Source organism: Bubalus bubalis, chromosome 4, assembly GCF_019923935.1.
Source record: "Bubalus bubalis isolate 160015118507 breed Murrah chromosome 4, NDDB_SH_1, whole genome shotgun sequence".
Classification (NCBI taxonomy): domain Eukaryota; kingdom Metazoa; phylum Chordata; class Mammalia; order Artiodactyla; family Bovidae; genus Bubalus; species Bubalus bubalis.
Genome location: NC_059160.1, coordinates 132,153,225 through 132,172,799, shown reverse-complemented (window position 1 = coordinate 132,172,799; position 19,575 = coordinate 132,153,225). Strand labels below are relative to the sequence as shown.

The 19,575-nt window shown below is 38.9% G+C and overlaps 1 protein-coding gene across 9 annotated transcripts in view; it reads right to left on the bottom strand.

Moving 5' to 3' along the window:
* The window catches only part of LOC102400568 (zinc finger protein 33B), a 57,355-nt gene extending 53,031 nt beyond the window's left edge, over positions 1–4,324 (bottom strand). For 4 of the 9 annotated variants that reach the window (XM_044942066.2, XR_006550737.2, XR_006550736.2 and 1 more), the window contains exons 1-2: positions 4,140–4,320; positions 2,928–3,064 (exon numbers count right to left, since the gene is read on the bottom strand). In XM_044942066.2, coding sequence (XP_044798001.2) covers positions 2,928–2,942 — 15 coding nt within the window. In that variant the 5' untranslated portion in view covers positions 2,943–3,064; positions 4,140–4,320. Of the gene's footprint in view, positions 1–2,927; positions 3,065–4,139 lie in introns of all 9 variants that reach the window. The other 5 variants (XM_044942067.2, XM_044942064.2, XM_044942063.2 and 2 more) reach the window with 4 other exon arrangements.
* Between the last annotated feature and the right edge of the window lie 15,251 nt (positions 4,325–19,575).

Genomic DNA, 19,575 nt, shown 5'->3' with positions numbered 1-19,575 from the left:
CCAAATTCACAGAAAGAGAATGAAATGGGGGTTGCCAAGGGCTAAGAGAAAGGGGAAACAGAATGATATAAATCAAAAGGTATAAATGTTCAGTCATTATAAGAATAATTTTGCTCAGCCATAAAAAGGAATGAAATTGGATCATTTGTAGAAATGTGGATGGACCTAGAGTCTATCATACAGAGTGAAGTAAGTCAGAAAGAGAAAAATAAACATCACATATTAACACATATGTATGGAATCTAGAAAAATGGTACAGATGAACCTATTTCCAGTGCAAAAACAGAGAAGCAGATGTAGGAAACGGACACATGGACATGGGAGGAAGGGGAGGGTGGGATGAACTGGGAGATTAGGATTGACATATACATACACTACCATGTGTATAACAGATAGCTAGTGGGAATATCTGCTATAAAGCACAGGAAGCTCAGCTCAGTGCTCTTGATGACCTAGATGGATAGGATGGGGGTGGGGTGGGAAGGAGGTTTAAGAAGGAGGGGATATATGTATACATAAAACTGGTTCACTTCATGGTAAATGAACTGTAATGCAATTATACTCCAATAAAAAAGATAAAAAAGAATAATTTAGGAGGATTTAATGTACCGTATGTTGACTATTAACTGTACAGTATTATACAGCTGAAACTTGCTGAGAGCAGACCTTAAGAATTCTCCAATATCAAAAAAACAAACCCAATCAAAAAATGGGCAGAAGATCTAAACAGACATTTCTCTAAAGAAGACAGATGGCCAAGAGGCACATGAAAAGATGCTCAACATCACTAATTAATAGAGAAATGCAAATCAAAACTACAATTAAGTATCATCTCACACCGGTCGGTCAGAATGGCCATCATCAAAAAACCTACAAACAATAAATGCTGGGAAAGGGGGTGGAGAAAAGGGAACCCTCTTGCATTGTTGGTGGGAATGTAAATAAAACCCACATGCCTCTCAATGGATACTTTGTGAACATGACAAAATCTACCCAGTCTAAGCCAGCTGATTTCATAATGAAGACATGTGGCAGGTATTCCCACTCAGATCTGTTTTGCTAGTGCTTGGTCAGGAAATATTATCCTTTTATTGTTCTCTTTATTTTTTACAGATGGATAACATAAAATTAGGTCCTTTAATCACATTATATATATATATATATATATTTTTTTTTTAATTCAAGATGGCTTAAGGTACTATTAAAAAAAAAAAACATGTTTGGCATTTTTAGACAAAATAAAAAATTTCATTAGGCCCCTGGGGTAAGGAAAACAAGAATAAAAAAACAGAAAGCACAAAAGGATTGTATCACAATATAAAAGTTTCAGAAAATACACTATTAAATGAAAAGACAAAAACCATACTGAGAAAAGATAATTAGTAACAGTTATAACAAAAGGTTACCATTTAAAATACATAGGGAATGCATACAAAACTCAGTGCAAAACCTGAAAAGCCATACGTTTATGAAAGCTGCACAACCACAATCAGAAAATTAAAGTTAAGTTTTTCATCTATTATGGAGGAAGTAATTTTTATATCTGGAGATATGGAAGGGAAAATAGTCTTGATTTTCATATCCTATAACTCAAACCTATTAATCACAGAACTCTAGAGCAGTGATTCTTAAACTTAGAAAGTATCTGCATCACATGAATACCCTGTTAAAACAGACTGCTGAGCCTACCCCTCCATTTCTCTGCCAGCAGGTTTGAGATAGGGCATGAGCATCTGCAATTTCACACAAGTTTCTGGGTGATGCTGCTGCTTCCAGCCAAAGAACCTCACTTTGAGAAGCACTGCTCTAGAGTCTGAGACACACCTGAAATTTGTGCAGAGTGACAAGAATATTCACAGTAGCACTGTTTATATTACTAAAAAATAGAAATTACCTAAATGTCTACCAATAGAATACTGAGAATGGAAAAATATGGCATTAAAAGGAATAAAACTACATATCAATAGATTTTAAATTATTAGTGAACCAGGAGAAAACTGTATCACAGATACATTAAAATAGTTTATGTATTTTTAAAAAGCACCCCAAACAATATATAGTATTGTTCAACTATCTACATATTTTTCCAATGTGGGGGTAAAATGAGAAGTCTAGTAGAAGCTGGAACTAAATTCAGAACTAAACTCTGGGGCACAATGAGGAGTACCCCAAGAAAAAGCCATCAGAAGAGTGGTTTCAGAAGTGAAAAAAGGAGACCTTCCAGGAGAGAGCAGTCAGTAATGCAGCAGTTGTTCAAGGAAGACAACTACAGTTAAGTCACTGGTGACTTTTACCTGAATAGATTCTAAAGTGGAAAAGAACAAAGACAGAATGCTATGGGATGAAATCTGACTGAAGAGCTCAGAAACATTTACCAGAGAATTTAACTTGGAACCATATGCTTCAGGACTTCTACACACAGCTTGGCGAAGATAAAACAGCTTTGTAACAAGCATGCAGGCCATTTATTCCTCTAAACATACTCTAAAAATAAGTAAGACTATCATAAAATTCATTATTTGAACCATCTCTTCAACCTTTTTACCCTCAGTAAGGAATGGTTTGAGGCACTCACTTCAGAGCTGTCCCTGGAAATTACTTACCATGTGTCCCGAGCAAAAAGGGTATCTTCCATAAGACTTTGTTGCGTCTTGAAAGGAATCTTTTTGTATCCAAAATACAGTGTATCCCTTTCTGCCATGGTTATCAGAAACATCATAAACCTATTTGCAGGTTAACTTAGAAAGTCTGTTATATAAATGATCAGTGTATATATAAGGCAACTTGGTTCTGTTCTTGATTTGCTATCTTTATATTTTCTATGAAGTTCAATTTTTATCTATTACTGATTTCCTATCTTAATATATGGACTCTTACAAATCTCACAAAGTCCACTGTTAAACAAAGGAATGAATGAACAAACTCACCTGGGATTTATTCATTTTTGGCTGTTCTTGGAAAAACGTAGACAACTCTGAAGATACACTGGGTTAGAAGAAGAGGACTGGAGTCATGAAAGATCTGGCCTGTGTGGCAGCTCCTGAATTCTCCTTTCCTATTAAAGCTAAACACACCACTAGATAAGGAAAAAAATGTCAATGTCCCTTTGACCTTCAAAGACAGGGATATATATTGTTGATGACCACCTACCTAATACAACTCTAATATTACCATGTAGCTCTTGGGTATACATTTTCTCAAAGTTAAGTATTTACCGCCTAGGGATATTTTATAACAGTTTAAGTCTCCCTTGGTGTTCATGAATTTTTTTTAAATTATAAAATTGATTAAAACAAAAATACACACAATGAAGGAATATTAATTACACCAAAACTGTTGTTAAAAAAAAATACTTAGGACTAAAGAAAGAAAAAGAAGAAACTCAGGACTAGGCTGTTTAACTTCCCTACTAACGTTACTAAACCTTTGCTTAGTGACTCCGCAGAAAGCTATAAAAAGCAGTGCTTTAAGCAAAGACCCATGTTTTATCATTGTTGCCATTTCACAGAAGACTCTTATATAAAACACTTGCTTTTAGTTGTATGGAAAAGTATAAACAATACTGCCTTATGAGTCAGATCGTTTAGTCTTCGCCACTAGCTGATCTGAACAAGGCCAGAAAGAAATTCTATCCCAAGAGACAAAAAACAAACAAACAAACAAACAAAAAAAAAACAAATAATTCTTGAATATCTTTCCTGAATGCTAAGGCAAGCAGAAGAGAAACAACATACACAAACATGAAGTAATGGACATGACCGGAGGGCAGTTTAGAATCCAAAAAGGATAAATAGAGAACCAAAGGAACGGAGTCTGTACAAAGCTAAGCTAACTGATCAGCCCCGACCGGTGGCTCTTCTTCCAAGACCACACGCCCCGGAACACTCGTCCCTCCCCAGCAAGCATTCTCTCAGCAGCCCCGCCCCCGCCCCGTGCCACCAGATCGCTGCCTGCATCTTGCTTGTATTTTAAGTCCCTCCTCCTGAGCCCTTAGAAACAGGGCCTCTCACACGCACCACGGCTCCAGCTCAGGGCTGGGGCTAAACTGTCAGGGACTTCGGCCCACTCTTCCCAATGGAGACGCCCCCTTCTCGCCGTCCCAGGGGTCTACAGAGCTCCTCCCCACTACGGGTACTGACCTTTTCCCTCCTACTCCCTAAACTGCACGGAACCCCTACGGTCCTCAACCAGCCATCCCGAGCTCACTCGCCTCTCCGTCTCCGAGGGCCACTGAGACCAGAAGAGTGCAATAGACTCATCAGCCCCGTAACCGCTTCCCACGCACGGCTGGAGAAAAACAGAAGCAAAGGCGGAAATGCATAGAGGGAAAAGGTGGAACTAGGCATGCGCAGATGGCCCGCATGCAGGGCCAGACAGTCTACGCTGACCACTAGAACTTTGTTTCCCTTTAGTCTCCCCGACCAGCGGGTTGGGATTGGCTGAGAGTCCAGCCCACCTGGCAGCGGAAAATTTGGACCTGAGGTAATTTAAGCAGCTAGAGCCGGTCAGGGACTTTCTCCAAAGTTATGGATTACAGCCGAGTTCTCTGTGCAGTCAGAATGCAGATTTACATACAGTCAAGTAAAGGAAAACTGTTCGTCAATTTCACTTTTTTTTTTTTTTTAATACTGGGAAATGGGGACTTAGTTGGTGGTTCAGTGGTTAAGATTACACACTTCCAGCAGGGAGCCTGGTTCAATCCCTGGTCAGGGAGCTGGATCCCACATGCCACTACTGAGTTCACATGACACAACTGAAGATCCAGCTGCCCAAAGGAAGATCGAAGATCCGGCGACCCAGCACAGTCAAATGAAATAAATAAATAAATACTAGGAAATATATCCCATTAATACAATAAAAGAGTTATATCATCGGGCAGCGGGGGGGGGGGGGGGGGGGTTGGCAGACAAGAAGGCAAGTTCATTAAAATCATGAAAGCAATAAATGAAAATTGTAGATAAATTAAGTAGACACAATCCAAAAGAAAATAGTCTTCCTCTATATACAAACATCTTGGAGAAGGGCCTGGCAACCCACTCCAGTATTCTCACCAGGAGAATCCCATGGACAGAAGAACCTGGCGGGCTACAATCCACAAGGTCACAAAGAGTCAGAGGTGACTGAAGAGACATAGCATGCATATACAAATATATTCTTTCATTTGTGACATTAAAATTACTTCAGAAAAAGGGAGATAAATCCTTCCATAGTTTCAATATTTTTGACAAAATTCCAATAAGAATCTCAACTAATTTTTGCATGTACTCCTTTTCTCTTTGATTTTTAAAGTAGTGTGTACATTACAAAAGCATTCTCAACTTCATCTGGAATAAAATTAAATCTAAACAGCCAGATGTTCTTAAAGTGCTGCATTCAATATGTCAGCAAATTTGGAAAACTCAGCAGTGACCACTGGACTGGAAAAGGTCAGTTTTCATTCCAATTCCAAAGAAGGGCAATTCCAAAGAATGTTGAAATTACTGTATAACTGTGATCATTTCACATGCTAGTAAGGTTATGCTCAAAATCCTTCAAGCTAGACTTCGGCAGTATGTGAACTGAGAACTTCCAGATGTATAAGCTGGGTTTAGAAAAGGTAGAAGAACCAGAGATCAAATTGCCAACATTTGTTGAATCAAAGAGAAAGCAAGGGAATTCCAGAAAAACATCTACTTCTGTTTCACTGACTATGCTAAAGTCTTTGACTATGTGGATCACAACAAACTGTGGAAAATTCTTCAAGTGATGGGAATACAAGACCACCTTACCTGTCTCCTGAGAAACCTGTATGCCAGTCAACAGTTAGAACTTGACATGGAATGACAGACTGGTTCAAAATTGGGAAAGGAATACATCAAGGCTATATATTGTCACCCTGATTATTTAACTTCTATGCAGAGTACATCATGTGAAATGCCAAGCAGGATGAATCACAAGCTGGAATCCAGATTGCCAGGAGAAATATCAACAACCTCAGATATGCAGATGATACCACTTTAATGCCAGAAAGTGAAGACGAACTAAAGAGCCTCATGATGAAGGTGAAAGAGGAGAGTGAAAAAGCTGGCTTAAAACTCAATAAAAAAAAAACAACTAAGATTATGGTGGTTGGTCCCAACACTTCATGGCAAATAGGAGGGGGAATAGTGAAAGTGGTGCCCAGTGCCAGATTTTATTTTCTTGGGCTCCAAAATCACTGCAGACGGTGACTGCAGCCATGAAATTAAAAGACATTTGCTCCTTGGAAGGAGAGCGATGACAAACCTAGACACCATATTAAAAAGCAGAGACATCACTTTGCCGACCACAGTCCATATAGTCAAAGCTATGGTTTTTCCAGTAATCATACACAGATGTGAGAGGTGGACCATGAGGAAGCCTGAGCACCAAAGAATTGATGTTTTTTAACTCTGGTGCTGGAGAAGATTCTTGAGTCCCTTGGACAGCAAGGAGATCAAACCAGTTAATCCTAAAGGAGATCAACCCTAAATATTCATTGGAAGGATTGATGCTGAAGCTCCAATACATTGGTCACATGATGCAAAGAGCCAAATCACTGGAGAAAACCCTGGTATTGGGAAGACTGAAGCAAAAGGAGACGGGAGTGGCAGAGGATGAAGTGGTTACACAGCATCACTGACTCAATGAACACAAATCTGAGCAAATTCTGGAATACAGTGAAGAACAGAGGAATCTGTCATGCTCTAGTCCATGGGTCACAAAGAGTCGGACATGACCTAGCAACTGAACAACAAACAGCCAGAAAGCATTTCAAAAAGGAGAAAATTGTCTAAGAGAGATCTCAATATGTATAATATTGCTCAGTTATTTAAAATAGTTTGGCATCTACTTCATGGTAATACAATAACCATGATTAAGAGTATTTTTTAAATGTAGTATAATAAATGTAGCATTTCAAAACAATGAGGGAAGGAAAGGAATATTCTAAACAGCAAGTCATTCCCAACAAAGATCACATGTGATACAGGTTCATATGGATTCAAGGTCTGAAATGCTTATAAAGTAAACCACTAAGTTAGTAAAGGAAAATAAATAGAGATGAGAAGTTGTGACATCAAGACACAACCTCACATTTAATATGAAACATTTTATAATAAAAAAAATAGCAAACAACTCAGCTCTAGTTTTTAAAATACGTTAAAAGCAAATAACCAGGAAATTATATTTTTACTATTTGAAAGCAAAGAAGAATAAGATCTTTAAAGCAATAAAAGGACAAAACTTAAAATGGGCTATAGAGCTGAGCAGTAGTGTAATAAAAAGAAAAAATTCAAATAAACACGTTTGAAAAAGTTGATTAGGAGAATGGAAAGAAATGGAAATGTTTAAGTAAAAACATGCAAGATATAATTTACTGAGATTTAAATTTTTACTCTCTCCCTCTCTCTATATATATATACACACACACAAAAGTTCACGTCATTTTGTCCACTTTTATGAGTTTTGACAAGTGCATAGATTTGTGTAACCATCACTGCACTCAAAATACAGAACTGCTGCCCCTCAAATTACTTCATACTACCCTTTTGAAATAAAAACCTCTCACTACTCTAAACTTCTGGCAGCCACTACATATTCTTCATGCTTATATGTTTGTTTTTTTCTAAAAAGTATTTTTCAAACACATATAACAAATATTATACTTAATGGTGAAATATGGAAAGTGTTCAACTGAAAAGTCAGACAAAGATAAGGATGCATACTATCCGCAACTTTATTTGGCATTTTTCCGAAGTTCTTAGAGTAAAATAGCAAATCATGTACACAGAATATTCAAATGAAAGTATCCAAAATAAAAGTTTTAAAAATTTGATACAAGTTCAATATAACTAATTTCAGAAAATTAAATTATTTTAAAGGTACTGATAGGGACAGAATAAAGAAACAAAGTAGGTGATTAAATAGTTAACACCAATAGGGGATTGTAAGTAGAAAAAAAAAAATACAGTAGACCTCTGTAAGTTAATGATCACTTAGAAAGCAGCTTGGCTTAACCACAAAACCAAGCAGGCTTGTGAGCCTGCTAATAACCATGCAGCACAGCATGAGACATGCCCCCACACAATACAACAACGGTGCTGGGAGACCCACATCCTGCCCAGTGCGCTAAGTTAACGACCCCCAGGACATTCTTTCTGCACACACACAAAACAATAATTTATGGAAAGGTGACACTTCAAAGTAAAGATCCTTATTGTACTGAGACCTGAAATAATTTTTCCATAGTGCCATGACCTGAAGAACTATGGACAGAAGTTCATAACACTGTACAGGAGGTGGTGATCAAAACCATCCCCAAAAGAAGAAATGCAAAAAGGCAAAATGGTTGTCAGAGGAGGCCTTAAAAATAGCTGAGGAAAAAATAGAAGCTAAAGGCAAAGGAGAAAAGGCAATATATACCCATCTGAATGCAGAGTTCCAAAGAGTAGCAAGGAAATATAAGAAAGCCTTCCTAAGTGAACAATGCAAAGAAATAATCAACAGAATGCGAAAGACTAGAGATCTCATCAAGTTAATTAGAGATACAAAGGAAACATTTCATGCAAAGATGGGCTCAATAAAGCACAGAAACGGTATGAACCTAATAGAAGCAGAAGATATTAAGAAGTGGCAAGAATACACAGAACTATACAAAAAGATCTTAGTGACCCTTTTTGTATAGTTCTGTGTATTCTTGCCACTTCTTAATATCTTCTGCTTCTATTAGGTTCATACCGTTTCTGTGCTTTATATATACCAGATTTATATACCAGGTTATATATATATATATATATATATATACCAGATATATATATATATATATATATATACCAGATATATACCAGGTTATACCAGATAACCACCATGGTGTGGTCACTCACCTAGAGCCAGATATCCTGGAATGTGAAGTCAAGTGGGCCTTAAGAAGCATCACTACAAACAATGCTAGTGGAGGTGATGGAATTCCAGTTGAGCTATTTCAAATTCTACAAGATGATGCTGTTAAAGTCCTGCACTCAATATGCCAGCAAATTTGGAAAACTCAGCAACGGCCACAGGACTGGAAAAGGTCAGTTTTCATTCCAATCCCAAAGAAAGGCAACACCAAAGACTGTTCAAACTACTGCTCAACTGCACTCATCTCACATGCTAGCAAAGTAATGCTCAAAACTCTCCAAGCCAGGCTTCAAAAGTACATGAACTAAGAACTTCCAGATGTTCAAGCTGGATTTAGAAAAGGCAGAGGAACCAGAGATCAAATTGCCAATGTCCACTGGATCATAGAAAAAGCAAGAGAATTCCAGAAAAACATCTACTTCTGCTTCATTGACTATGCTAAAGCCTTTAATTGTGTGACAACAAACTTGAAAATTCTTAAAGAGATGGGAATACCAGACGAGACCACCTTACTGGCCTCCTGAGAAATCTGTACACAGGTCAAGAAGCAACAGTTAGAACTGGACATGGAACAATGGACTGGTTCCAAACAGGTCAAGGTTGTCTATTCTCACCTTATTTATTGAACTTATATGCAGAGTACATCATGTGAAGTGCCAGACTGGATAAAGCACAAGCTGGAATCAAGACTGCCGGGAGAAATATCAATAAACTCAGATATGCAGATGACACCACCTTTATGGCAGAAAGTGAAGAGGAACTGAAGAACCTCTTGATGAAGGTGAGAGAGGAGACTGTAAAAGCTCGCTTAAAATTCAACATTCAAAACCTAAGATCATGGTATCCAGTCCCATCACTTCATGGCAAATAAGTGGGAAAACAATGGAAACAGTGACAGACTTTATTTTCTTGGGCTCCAAAATTACTGTGGACAGTGACTGCAGCCATGAAATTAAAAGATGCTTGCTCTTTGGAAGAAAAGCTATGACAAACCTAGACAGCATATTAAAAAGCAGAGACATTACTTTGCCAACAAAGATCTGTCTAGTCAAAGCTATGGTTTTTCCAGCAGTCATGTATGGATATGAGAGTTGGACCATAAAGAAAGTTGAGCACCAAAAAATTGATGCTTTTGAACTGTGGTGATGGAGAAGACACTTGAGAGTCCCTTGGACTGCAAAAAGAGCAAACTAGTCCATCCTAAAGGAAATCAGTTCTGAATATTCATTGGAAGGACTGATGCTGAAGCTGAAGCTCCAATACTTTGGCCATCTGATATGAAGAACTGACTCCTTGGAAAAGACCCTAATGCTGGGAAAGATTGAAGGCAGGAGGAGGAGAAGGGGATGATAGAGGATGAGATGGTTGGATGGCATCACCAACTCAATGGACATGAGTTTGAGCAAGCTCTGGGTGTTGGTGATGGACAGGGAAGCCTCGCGCGCTGCAGTCCATTGGGTCACAAAGAGTTGGACATGACTGAGTGACTAAATTGAACTGATGACGATCCTGGCTTGACAATGTAAGGGCAAAAATACTGCCCTGCTTAATCTGAAGAGCTGATGATGGAAACATGACATCTAATCAAGAATGAGAAAGAAAGTGGTTATTTCCCCATCTCCACTTTTTCTTTGATTATAAAACTGTATCTTAGTAAGTTCTTGGGGTGCAACACCCCCTCGCCCACCTGCTTCTAAGCCTCACAAGTGACTTATTCTAATAAATCACTTATCTCTCAAATGTGCTCTTGCTGAATTCTTTTCTGTGCTGAATCATAAAGGACCAGGCTCTTTAGAGCTCTCTGAAACACCACCTAACAGTTTCATTACAACAAATTATAGCATGAAAATATGAAAATCTTTACAGAAACTACAAAATATAATGAGGGAAAATTTTTTGTTTGTCTGGGAGATCGTGAAGGACAGGGAAGCCTGGCATCCTGTGGTCCATGGGGTCACAAAGAGTTGGACACGAGTGAGCAACTGAACAACAGAATTTCTCAGTGGAAACTCTATAGACCAGGAGAGAATGAAATGTCATATTCCGAAGACTGAAAGAAAAAATATGCCTGTGAAGTTATCATTCACATATGAAGGAAAAATACTTTCCCAGACAAACAAAAGCTGAGGGGTTTCATTACCATTCAACACACCTTGAAGAAATGCTGAAAGAAGTTCTTCAAGCTGAAATGAAAAGACACTAATGAGAAACATGGAAAGTATACAACGCATTGGTGAAAATAAATCTACAATCAGACTTCAAAAACTCTAATTCTATAATAAAATGGTATGTTAAACCACTTACCTAAGGTATAATGGCTAAAAGAAAAGAGTATTAAAACAATTATAGTTATTATGTGCTAATAAATATACAATATACAGAGGTAAAAAGTGATATCAAAAGTATAAAAGAGGGAGTAAAAGTATGAAGCTTTTGTAGTCTATCAAAGTTAAGTTGCTACCAGCTTTAAGTGGACTTTATTACCTATGAGATGTCTCATGTAAACCTCACATTAACCACAATGTAAAAAACCTAGAATAAATTCACAAAAGAAAAGAAGAAATGAGACACAGGATACCACCACAAAAAATCACAAATTTACAAAGGAAGGGAAGAAGAGAGAGAAAGAATATGTGGAGATACAAAATAAGCAGAAAGCAATTAAATTGTACATAAATTGATTTCACCAATCAAAAGGTTGAGTGGCTAGATTGATAAGAAAAACAAGGCTCAAGTTATATGCAGTCTACAAAAGACTCATATCAGCTTTAAGGACCTACAGTCTCTAAGTGAAGGAATGGAAAGGCAAATCATATGCAGGCTGACATCAGAAGAAAGCATGGATAGCTATACTTTATCAAAGACAATAGACTGTATGCCAAAAATGGTAACAAGACAAACAATGTCACTATATAATGATAAAGGGGTCTATTCATGATGAAGATACAATTGTAAATATACATTCACCCAATATCAGACACCTAAACATATTCAGTTCAGTTCAGTCACTCAGTCGTGTCCGACTCTTTGCGACCCCATGAATCGCAGCACGTCAGGCCTCCCTGTCCATCACCAACTCCCAGAGTTCACTCAGACTCACATCCATCGAGTCAGTGATGCCATCCAGCCATCTCATCCTCTGTCGTCCCCTTCTCCTCCTGCCCCCATTCCCTCCCAGCATCAGAGTCTTTTCCAATGAGTCAACTCTTCGCATGAGGTGGCCAAAGTACTGGAGTTTCAGCTTTAGCATCATTCCCTCCAAAGAAATCCCAGGGCTGATCTCCTTCAGAATGGACTGGTTGGATCTCCTTGCAGTCCAAGGGACTCTCAAGAGTCTTCTCCAACACCACAGTTCAAAAGCATCAATTCTTCGGCGCTCAGCCTTCTTCACAGTCCAACTCTCACATCCATACATGACCACAGGAAAAACAACAGCCTTGACTAAACAGACCTTTGTTGGCAAAGTAATGTCTCTGCTTTTGAATATGCTATCTAGGTTGGTCATAACTTTCCTTCCAAGGAGTAAGTGTCTTTTAATTTCATGGCTGCAGTCACCATCTGCAGTGATTTTGGAGCCCCCCCCCCAAAAAAGTCTGGCACTGTTTCCCCATCTATTTCCCATGAAGTGATGGGACCAGATGCCATGATCTTCATTTTCTGAATGTTGAGCTTTAAGCCAACTTTTTCACTCTCCACTTTCACTTTCATCAAGAGGCTTTTTAGTTCCTCTTCACTTTCTGCCATAAGGGTGGTGTCATCTGCATATCTGAGGTTATTGATATTTCTCCTGGCAATCTTGATTCCAGCTTGTGCTTCTTCCAGCCCAGTGTTTCTCATGATGTACTCTGCATATAAGTTAAATAAGCAGGGTGACAATATACAGCCTTGACGTACTCCTTTTCCTATTTGGAACCAGTCTGTTGTTCCATGTCCAGTTCTAACTGTTGCTTCCTGACCTGCATATAGATTCCTCAAGAGACAGGTCAGGGGGTCTGGTATTCCCATCTCTTTCAGAATTTTCCACAGTTTATTGTGATCCACACAGTCAAAGGCTTTAGCATAGTCAATAAAGCAGAAATAGATGTTTTTCTGGAACTCTCTTGCTTTTTCCATGATCCAGCGGATGTTGGCAATTTGATCTCTGGTTCCTCTGCCTTTTCTAAAACCAGCTTAAACATTAGGAAGTTCACGGTTCACGTATTGCTGAAGCCTGGCTTGGAGAATTTTGAGGATTATTTTACTAGCATGTGAGATGAGTGCAATTGTGTGGTAGTTTGAGCATTCTTTGGCATTGTCTTTCTTTGGGATTGGAATGAAAACTGACCTTTTCCAGTCCTGTGGCCACTGCTGAGTTTTCCAAATTTGCTGGCATATTGAGTGCAGCACTTTCACAGCACCATCTTTCAGGATTTGAAATAGCTCAACTGGAATTCCATCACCTCCACTAGCTTTGTTCATAGTGATGCTTTCTAAGGCCCACTTGACTTCACATTGCAGGATGTCTGGCTCTAGATGAGTGATCACACCATTGTGATTATCTGGGTTGTGAAGATCTTTCTAAACATATTAAGCAAATACTAATAGATCTAAGAAAGCTGAGTGCCAAAGAATTGATGTTTTTGAACTGTGGTGTTGGAGAAGACTCTTGAGAGTCCCTTGGACTGCAAGGAGATCCAACCAGTCCGTCCTAAAGGAGATCAGTCCTGGGTGTTCATTGGAAGGACTGATGCTGAGGCTGAAACTCCAATACTTTGGCCACCTCATGTGAAGAGTTGATTCACTGGAAAAGACCCTGATGCTGGGAGGGATTGGGGGCAGGAGAAGAAGGGGACGACAGAGGATGAAATGGCTGGATGGCATCACCGACTCGATGCACATGAGTTTGGATGAACTCCGGGAGTTGGTGATGGACAGGGAGCCTGGCGTGCTGCGATTCATGGAGTCGAAAAGAGTCGGACACGACTGAGTGACTGAACTGAACAGAACTGAATAGATCTAAAGAGAAAAATATATAACAATGCAATAATAGTAGGGGGCTTCTAATATAGTCTATTGCTGAAAATAGCCTGTTTTCAACAAGGGTAGATCATCTAGACAGAAAATAAAGAAAACTTGGACTTGAACCGTACATTAGGCCAAATGGACTTAACATATTTATAGAACATTCCATTCAACAGGAAGGAAATTAAAAAATATATTGAAACAAATGGAAACACAACAAACAAAACCTCTGAGATACCATAATAGTAGTTTTGAGAGGGAATTTTACAGCCATAAATGCATAAAGGAAATGGGACAATGCTGGTCAGAATGTGGAAGCTTCCAGTTATAAGATGACTAACTGCTGGGGATCTGATATACAGCATGATGACTTATAGCTAACAATGCTATATTGTACACTCACAATTTGCTATGATAATCTTCTTAAATGTTCTCACCATAGCAACAAAAATGGTAATTATAGGAGGTGAAGGCTATGTTATTATGGTAAGCATTTCAAAATATATATGTGTATCAAATCATCATATTGCCTTTAACTTGTAATCAACAAACTGTATCTCAATAAAGCTTGGACATAATTAAAAAAAAATAAATGTAAAAAAAAAAAAAAGAATTTAAAAAGCACTCAAGCAAACCACCTAACTTTACATATTGAAGAACTAAAAGGAAGAGGAAGAAACTAAGCCCAAAGTTAGCAGAAGAAAGGAAATAACAAAAATTAGAGCTGACACAAATGAGACTGCAAAAAACAGTAGAAGGAAATATACAAATCTTATATTTCAAAAGTCTAGGTTTTTACCAAAAGAAAAACCAGAAAATTGACTAATCTTTAGTTAGACTCATTAAGGAAAAGAGAGAGGACTCATATAAATGAAGTAAAAAATGAAATAATTGACACTACAGGAATACATAGACTCATAAGAGACTACTATGAACAATTATATGTGAATTTATTGGAAAACCTAGAAGAAATGGATAAAGTCCTAGACCCCTAAAACATACCAAGACTGAATCATGAAGAAATAGAAAATCTGAAAAGATCAATAACAAGTAAAGTGAATCAGAATCAAAACCCTCTCAACACAGATAACCCCAGGACCAAATGGTTTCATAGATGAATTCTACCAAACATTTAAAGAAGAGTTAAAGCCAATTCTTCTCAAACTCTTTCCCAAAATTGAAGGGGACAGAACACTTCCAAACTCATCCTATGAGGCTAGTGTTATTAAATACCATGATACCCTGATACCAAAGCTAGATATGGACACCAGAAAAAAGAAAAGGATAGAATAAAATCCTTGATGAATATAGATGCAAAAACTCCCAACAGAACATTAGCAAACCAAATCACAACACAAAAAGATTATACACCATGACCAAATGGTACTCACCCCTGAGATGCAAGAATGGTTCAACAAACCTAAATCAATCAAAGTGAGATACCATATTAATAGAATGAAAGATAAATATCACAAGATCATCTCAATAGATGCAGAAAAAAACATTTCATAAAATATAGTATCTTTTCATGATTAAAAAAAAATGTGAATAAAGATATCAGGAACTACCATAATCCTGAAGGTTTATGTGGTGTTGGAGAAGAGAAACAGAGGGTGTGAAAAGATCAGAAATGTCAACTCTGTGCTTTGGAAATTTTATCAGAGGATACACCACCACAACTAGCCAAGAAGGGTGTGTTGAACTATCAGATTTGACTAAAACCTGGAGAAATACATCCCTGAGGCCCATTCTAACCCACAAACTCTGCAATGTCAAGGGGTCTACCCAGGTCTGCCTAGAACTTCCCTTCCATAGAGCAGTGTTTTTTAGAAGTGAAGAGATAAAGAATATATCACTGTGAAAAGTTTTTGTTTTTATTTTTTTCTAAGATCCCCTTATCTGCCTAAATTCATCCATCATAAACGCTTCCTTCTGGGAGAAATTACCAGGGAAGATTGGCTCCTCTGACAGAAGACAAGATGTTGGCACACTGGACTTCCCCGGTGGTCCAGTGGTTAAGAATCCACCTGCCAATGCAGGGGAAATGGGTTCAATCCCTAGTCTGGGAAGATTCCACACATCTCAGAGCAACTAAGCCGGTGTGCCACAACCAGTAAAGCCTGTGTGCAAAGATCCAGCACAGCCAAAAAAAAAAAGTTGGCAGCAGCATAAGAAACTGTCTAAATAGACATCAGAAAACTATCATATCTCACAGCTAATCTTCTAAAGGCCCATGTTTCTCTTTCCTAAGTTCATTTTTTTCTCATAAGTGGTCTTTTCTTCTTTCCCCCTATTAATATGGTGTATATGCCCCAAATTCTGCTTCTTTGAATCACATTTTTATGTGAACACTCCTGTATGAACATGAATAAAAATCTTGTTTTTTATCTAAAAACAGCAACAAAACCTAAACAAATTGGATACTGAAGGAATGTGTCTCACAATATAGGGGACAAACACAACAAGCCCATGTGCTATGCTTAGCCACTCAGTTGTGTCCGACTCTTTGCGACCCTACGGACTGTAGCCCGCCAGGCTCCTCTGTCCATGGGGATTCTTCAGGCAAGAATACTGGAGTGGGTTTCCATGCCCTCCTCCAGGGGATCTTCCCAACCCAGGAATCAAACCCAGGTCTCCCATACTGCAGATGGATTTTTTAACCATCTGAGCCACCATCGTACTCATTGGTGAAAAGCTGAAAGTTTTTCCTCTGTGATCAGGAACAGGCCAAGGGTGCCCACTCAGCACTCTTATTCAACATAGTAATGGAAATCCTAGCTATAGCAATTGGGCAAGACCAAAAGAATGCAATAAATAAAAGGCATCCAAAATGGAAACAAAGAAACTGTCATTATTTGCAGATAATATGATCTTATATGTAAGAAATTCCAAAGAATCAACCAAACAACAGTGAGACTGAAACAAATTCAGCAAAGATGCAAGACATAAAAATCAATATACAGATATCAGCTGTATTTCTATATACTATTAATGAAACATCTGAAAAAAATAAAGAGAACTACCCCATTTATAATATCATCAATACAATAGTAAACATAAGAATTAAGCAAGGAAGTGAAAGACCTGTATAATGGAAAAAAGATGTTAAAAGAAACTGGAGAAAACACAGATCAGAAAAACTAATATTGTTAAAATGTCCATACTAAGTTCCATTCAAGATGGCAATGTAGGAGGCTCCTGAATTCTACTCCTCCCATGGACACACTGAATTCAGTCACTTCCTCCTCCCTGTAAGACTGCCACAGCTCCTCTTCCTCTCAATATTATGGCACTTCCAGCCCAGGAACAAAATTCCAGAGCCCAGGATCATCAGCTCACAAGTAAACATGGGCACCATATATGGTTGCCAATCCCAGCTTCCTTTACTGTTTCAATGAATGTGACTCAGAGACCCATGTGTGGGGAAGAAAGAGAGGCCTGAATACATAGTTACCAGTATTCCTCTGAGCTCTCAATACATGGGCTTTCTCTGGGTAAGGTTCTTAGAACCAGTTTAATTTTCAACTGTCTGTGTTTTAATTTATAGCTTAACATTGCTAAATTAAAGCAGTAAAACCGTATGATTTATTTATTAAATACAAACTGTTTTATTCTTTGAAAATAAGTCTAAACTTAGAAAATTTGCAAGAATAGTACAAATAAACATTTTTTTCCTCTGAACCATTGAAAGTAGGTTGCCAACATGATGCTCTATCATTCCCTAATACTTTAGTAGCAAGAATACTCTACACAGTCATATTTCAACCATCAAAACCAGGAAACTAGCACTGTTGCTTACCACCTTTTGACCCCAATTGAGTTTCACCTATTTTCTAAATAATTTTGTGTAGAGCAAAATGACTCAATCCAGGATCACACACTGTGATTTCATATCTCTTTAGTCTCTTTGAAAGCGGAACACTTTCTCAGTTTCTTTTAACTTGCAACATCTGAAGGACTTCCCTGGTGGCTCAGTGGTCAAGAATCCACTTGCCAATGCAGAAGTGGGTTTAATCTCTGGTCCGAGAGGATACTACATGCTGTGGAGCAACTAAGCTGGTGCACCACAACTCCTGAGCCTGTGCTCTAGGGCCCAGGCGCCACAACTATCGAGCCCATGTGCCATGACTACTGAAGCCTGCACACCACAGAGCCTGTGCTCTGCAGTAGGAGGCAATCACAACAGGAAGCTCGCACACTGCAACTAGAGAGTAACCCCTGCTCTCTGAAACTAGAGAAAAGCCTGCACAGCAATGAAGATCCTGCACAGCCAAGAAATAAAGAAAAAATTTAAATATTAGAAGATTATAAGCCAGTATAATCTTTGAACAATATTCCTCAATTTGGGTTTGTCTGATGTTTCTCCTGCTTAGACTTAGTTATGCATTTTGGCCATGCCAAGAAATAAAGAAAAATTTTAAATATTAGAAGATTATAAGCCAGTATAATCTTTGAACAATATTCCTCAATTTGGGTTTGTCTGATGTTTCTCCTGCTTAGACTTAGTTACACATTTTGGCCATGTTCTTCGGATGATGGCATCCTATCAGATATGTATGCTCAGTCACTCAGTCATGTCTGACTCTGTGGGGCCCCAAGGACTGTAGCCTGCCAGGCTCCTCTGTCCATGGAACACTTTCCAGGCAAGAATACTGGAGTGGGCTGCCTTTTCCTGCTTCAGGGGATCTTCCTGATCCAGGGATTGAACCTGTGTCCCTTGTGTCTCCTGCACTGGCAGGTGGATTCTCTACCACTGCATCACCTGGGACTCAATTTGTTTCAATATTACTTATGTTAACTTTAATCACATGACCACGTTGAGTTAGTCCACTTTTTCCATTGCAGAGTTACTTTTTCCCATCATAACCACATTTGAGTCGGTCACAACTGAGTGACTGAACTGAACTGAACCACATTTCTGTCCATCCTCCCTGCTTTGTCAACAGTATATGCTTAAGGAAGACTATCAGGATGGAGGAGGGAAAAGGGCCATGCTCCTTCCTGTTTATTTCCTGGGGTCTTCCCGCTTGCTTCACACGCTGTGCCACTGCAGCAATCCTCCTTCACCTAGGCGGCACAGTGCCTCCTCCGAGCAGCAGCTAAAACCAGCTGACTTTTTCTAACGCTTGCAAACCAGCATCATCATACCTCATGAAAGACACCAGCGTCAGTCAGCCACCACTTGCTCAGTGGCCAATACAGATCCCAGTCTCATGAGCCCCCTCTTCTGGGACCAGAGATACTTACATCAGCAGTCTTTTCAGAGGTCTGCACTTCAACTTGGAGGGATGTCTATTCAGTTACCTTCATTTTGTCAGCCAAGGGTTGATGGCTGCTGTCTGCTGTTGCTATCTCAGTGATAATTTGTCTTCTCTGTTTCACCCTTTTGGATACTTGCTACCTTTGTACTATCTCACTCTAGCTGGAAAATAACTAGAACTGGCTCTGCTGTGGTCTCTAGAACTGGAGGAAGATGACACTCCGGCGACAGCTGGTGACAAAGCACAATGGAACAGCACCCTGGCTGAGGCTGGCTTAGCTCTGGAACTGGCGGTATTGAGGATCCTGGCTGAAGTTGTAGAGGAAGTACTAGGACAGATTTCTGTGATGATTCTGGCTCTGCAGATGGAGGGAGAGGTGCTGAAGAACCTTCTCTGGACCCAGAATTGAAAACTG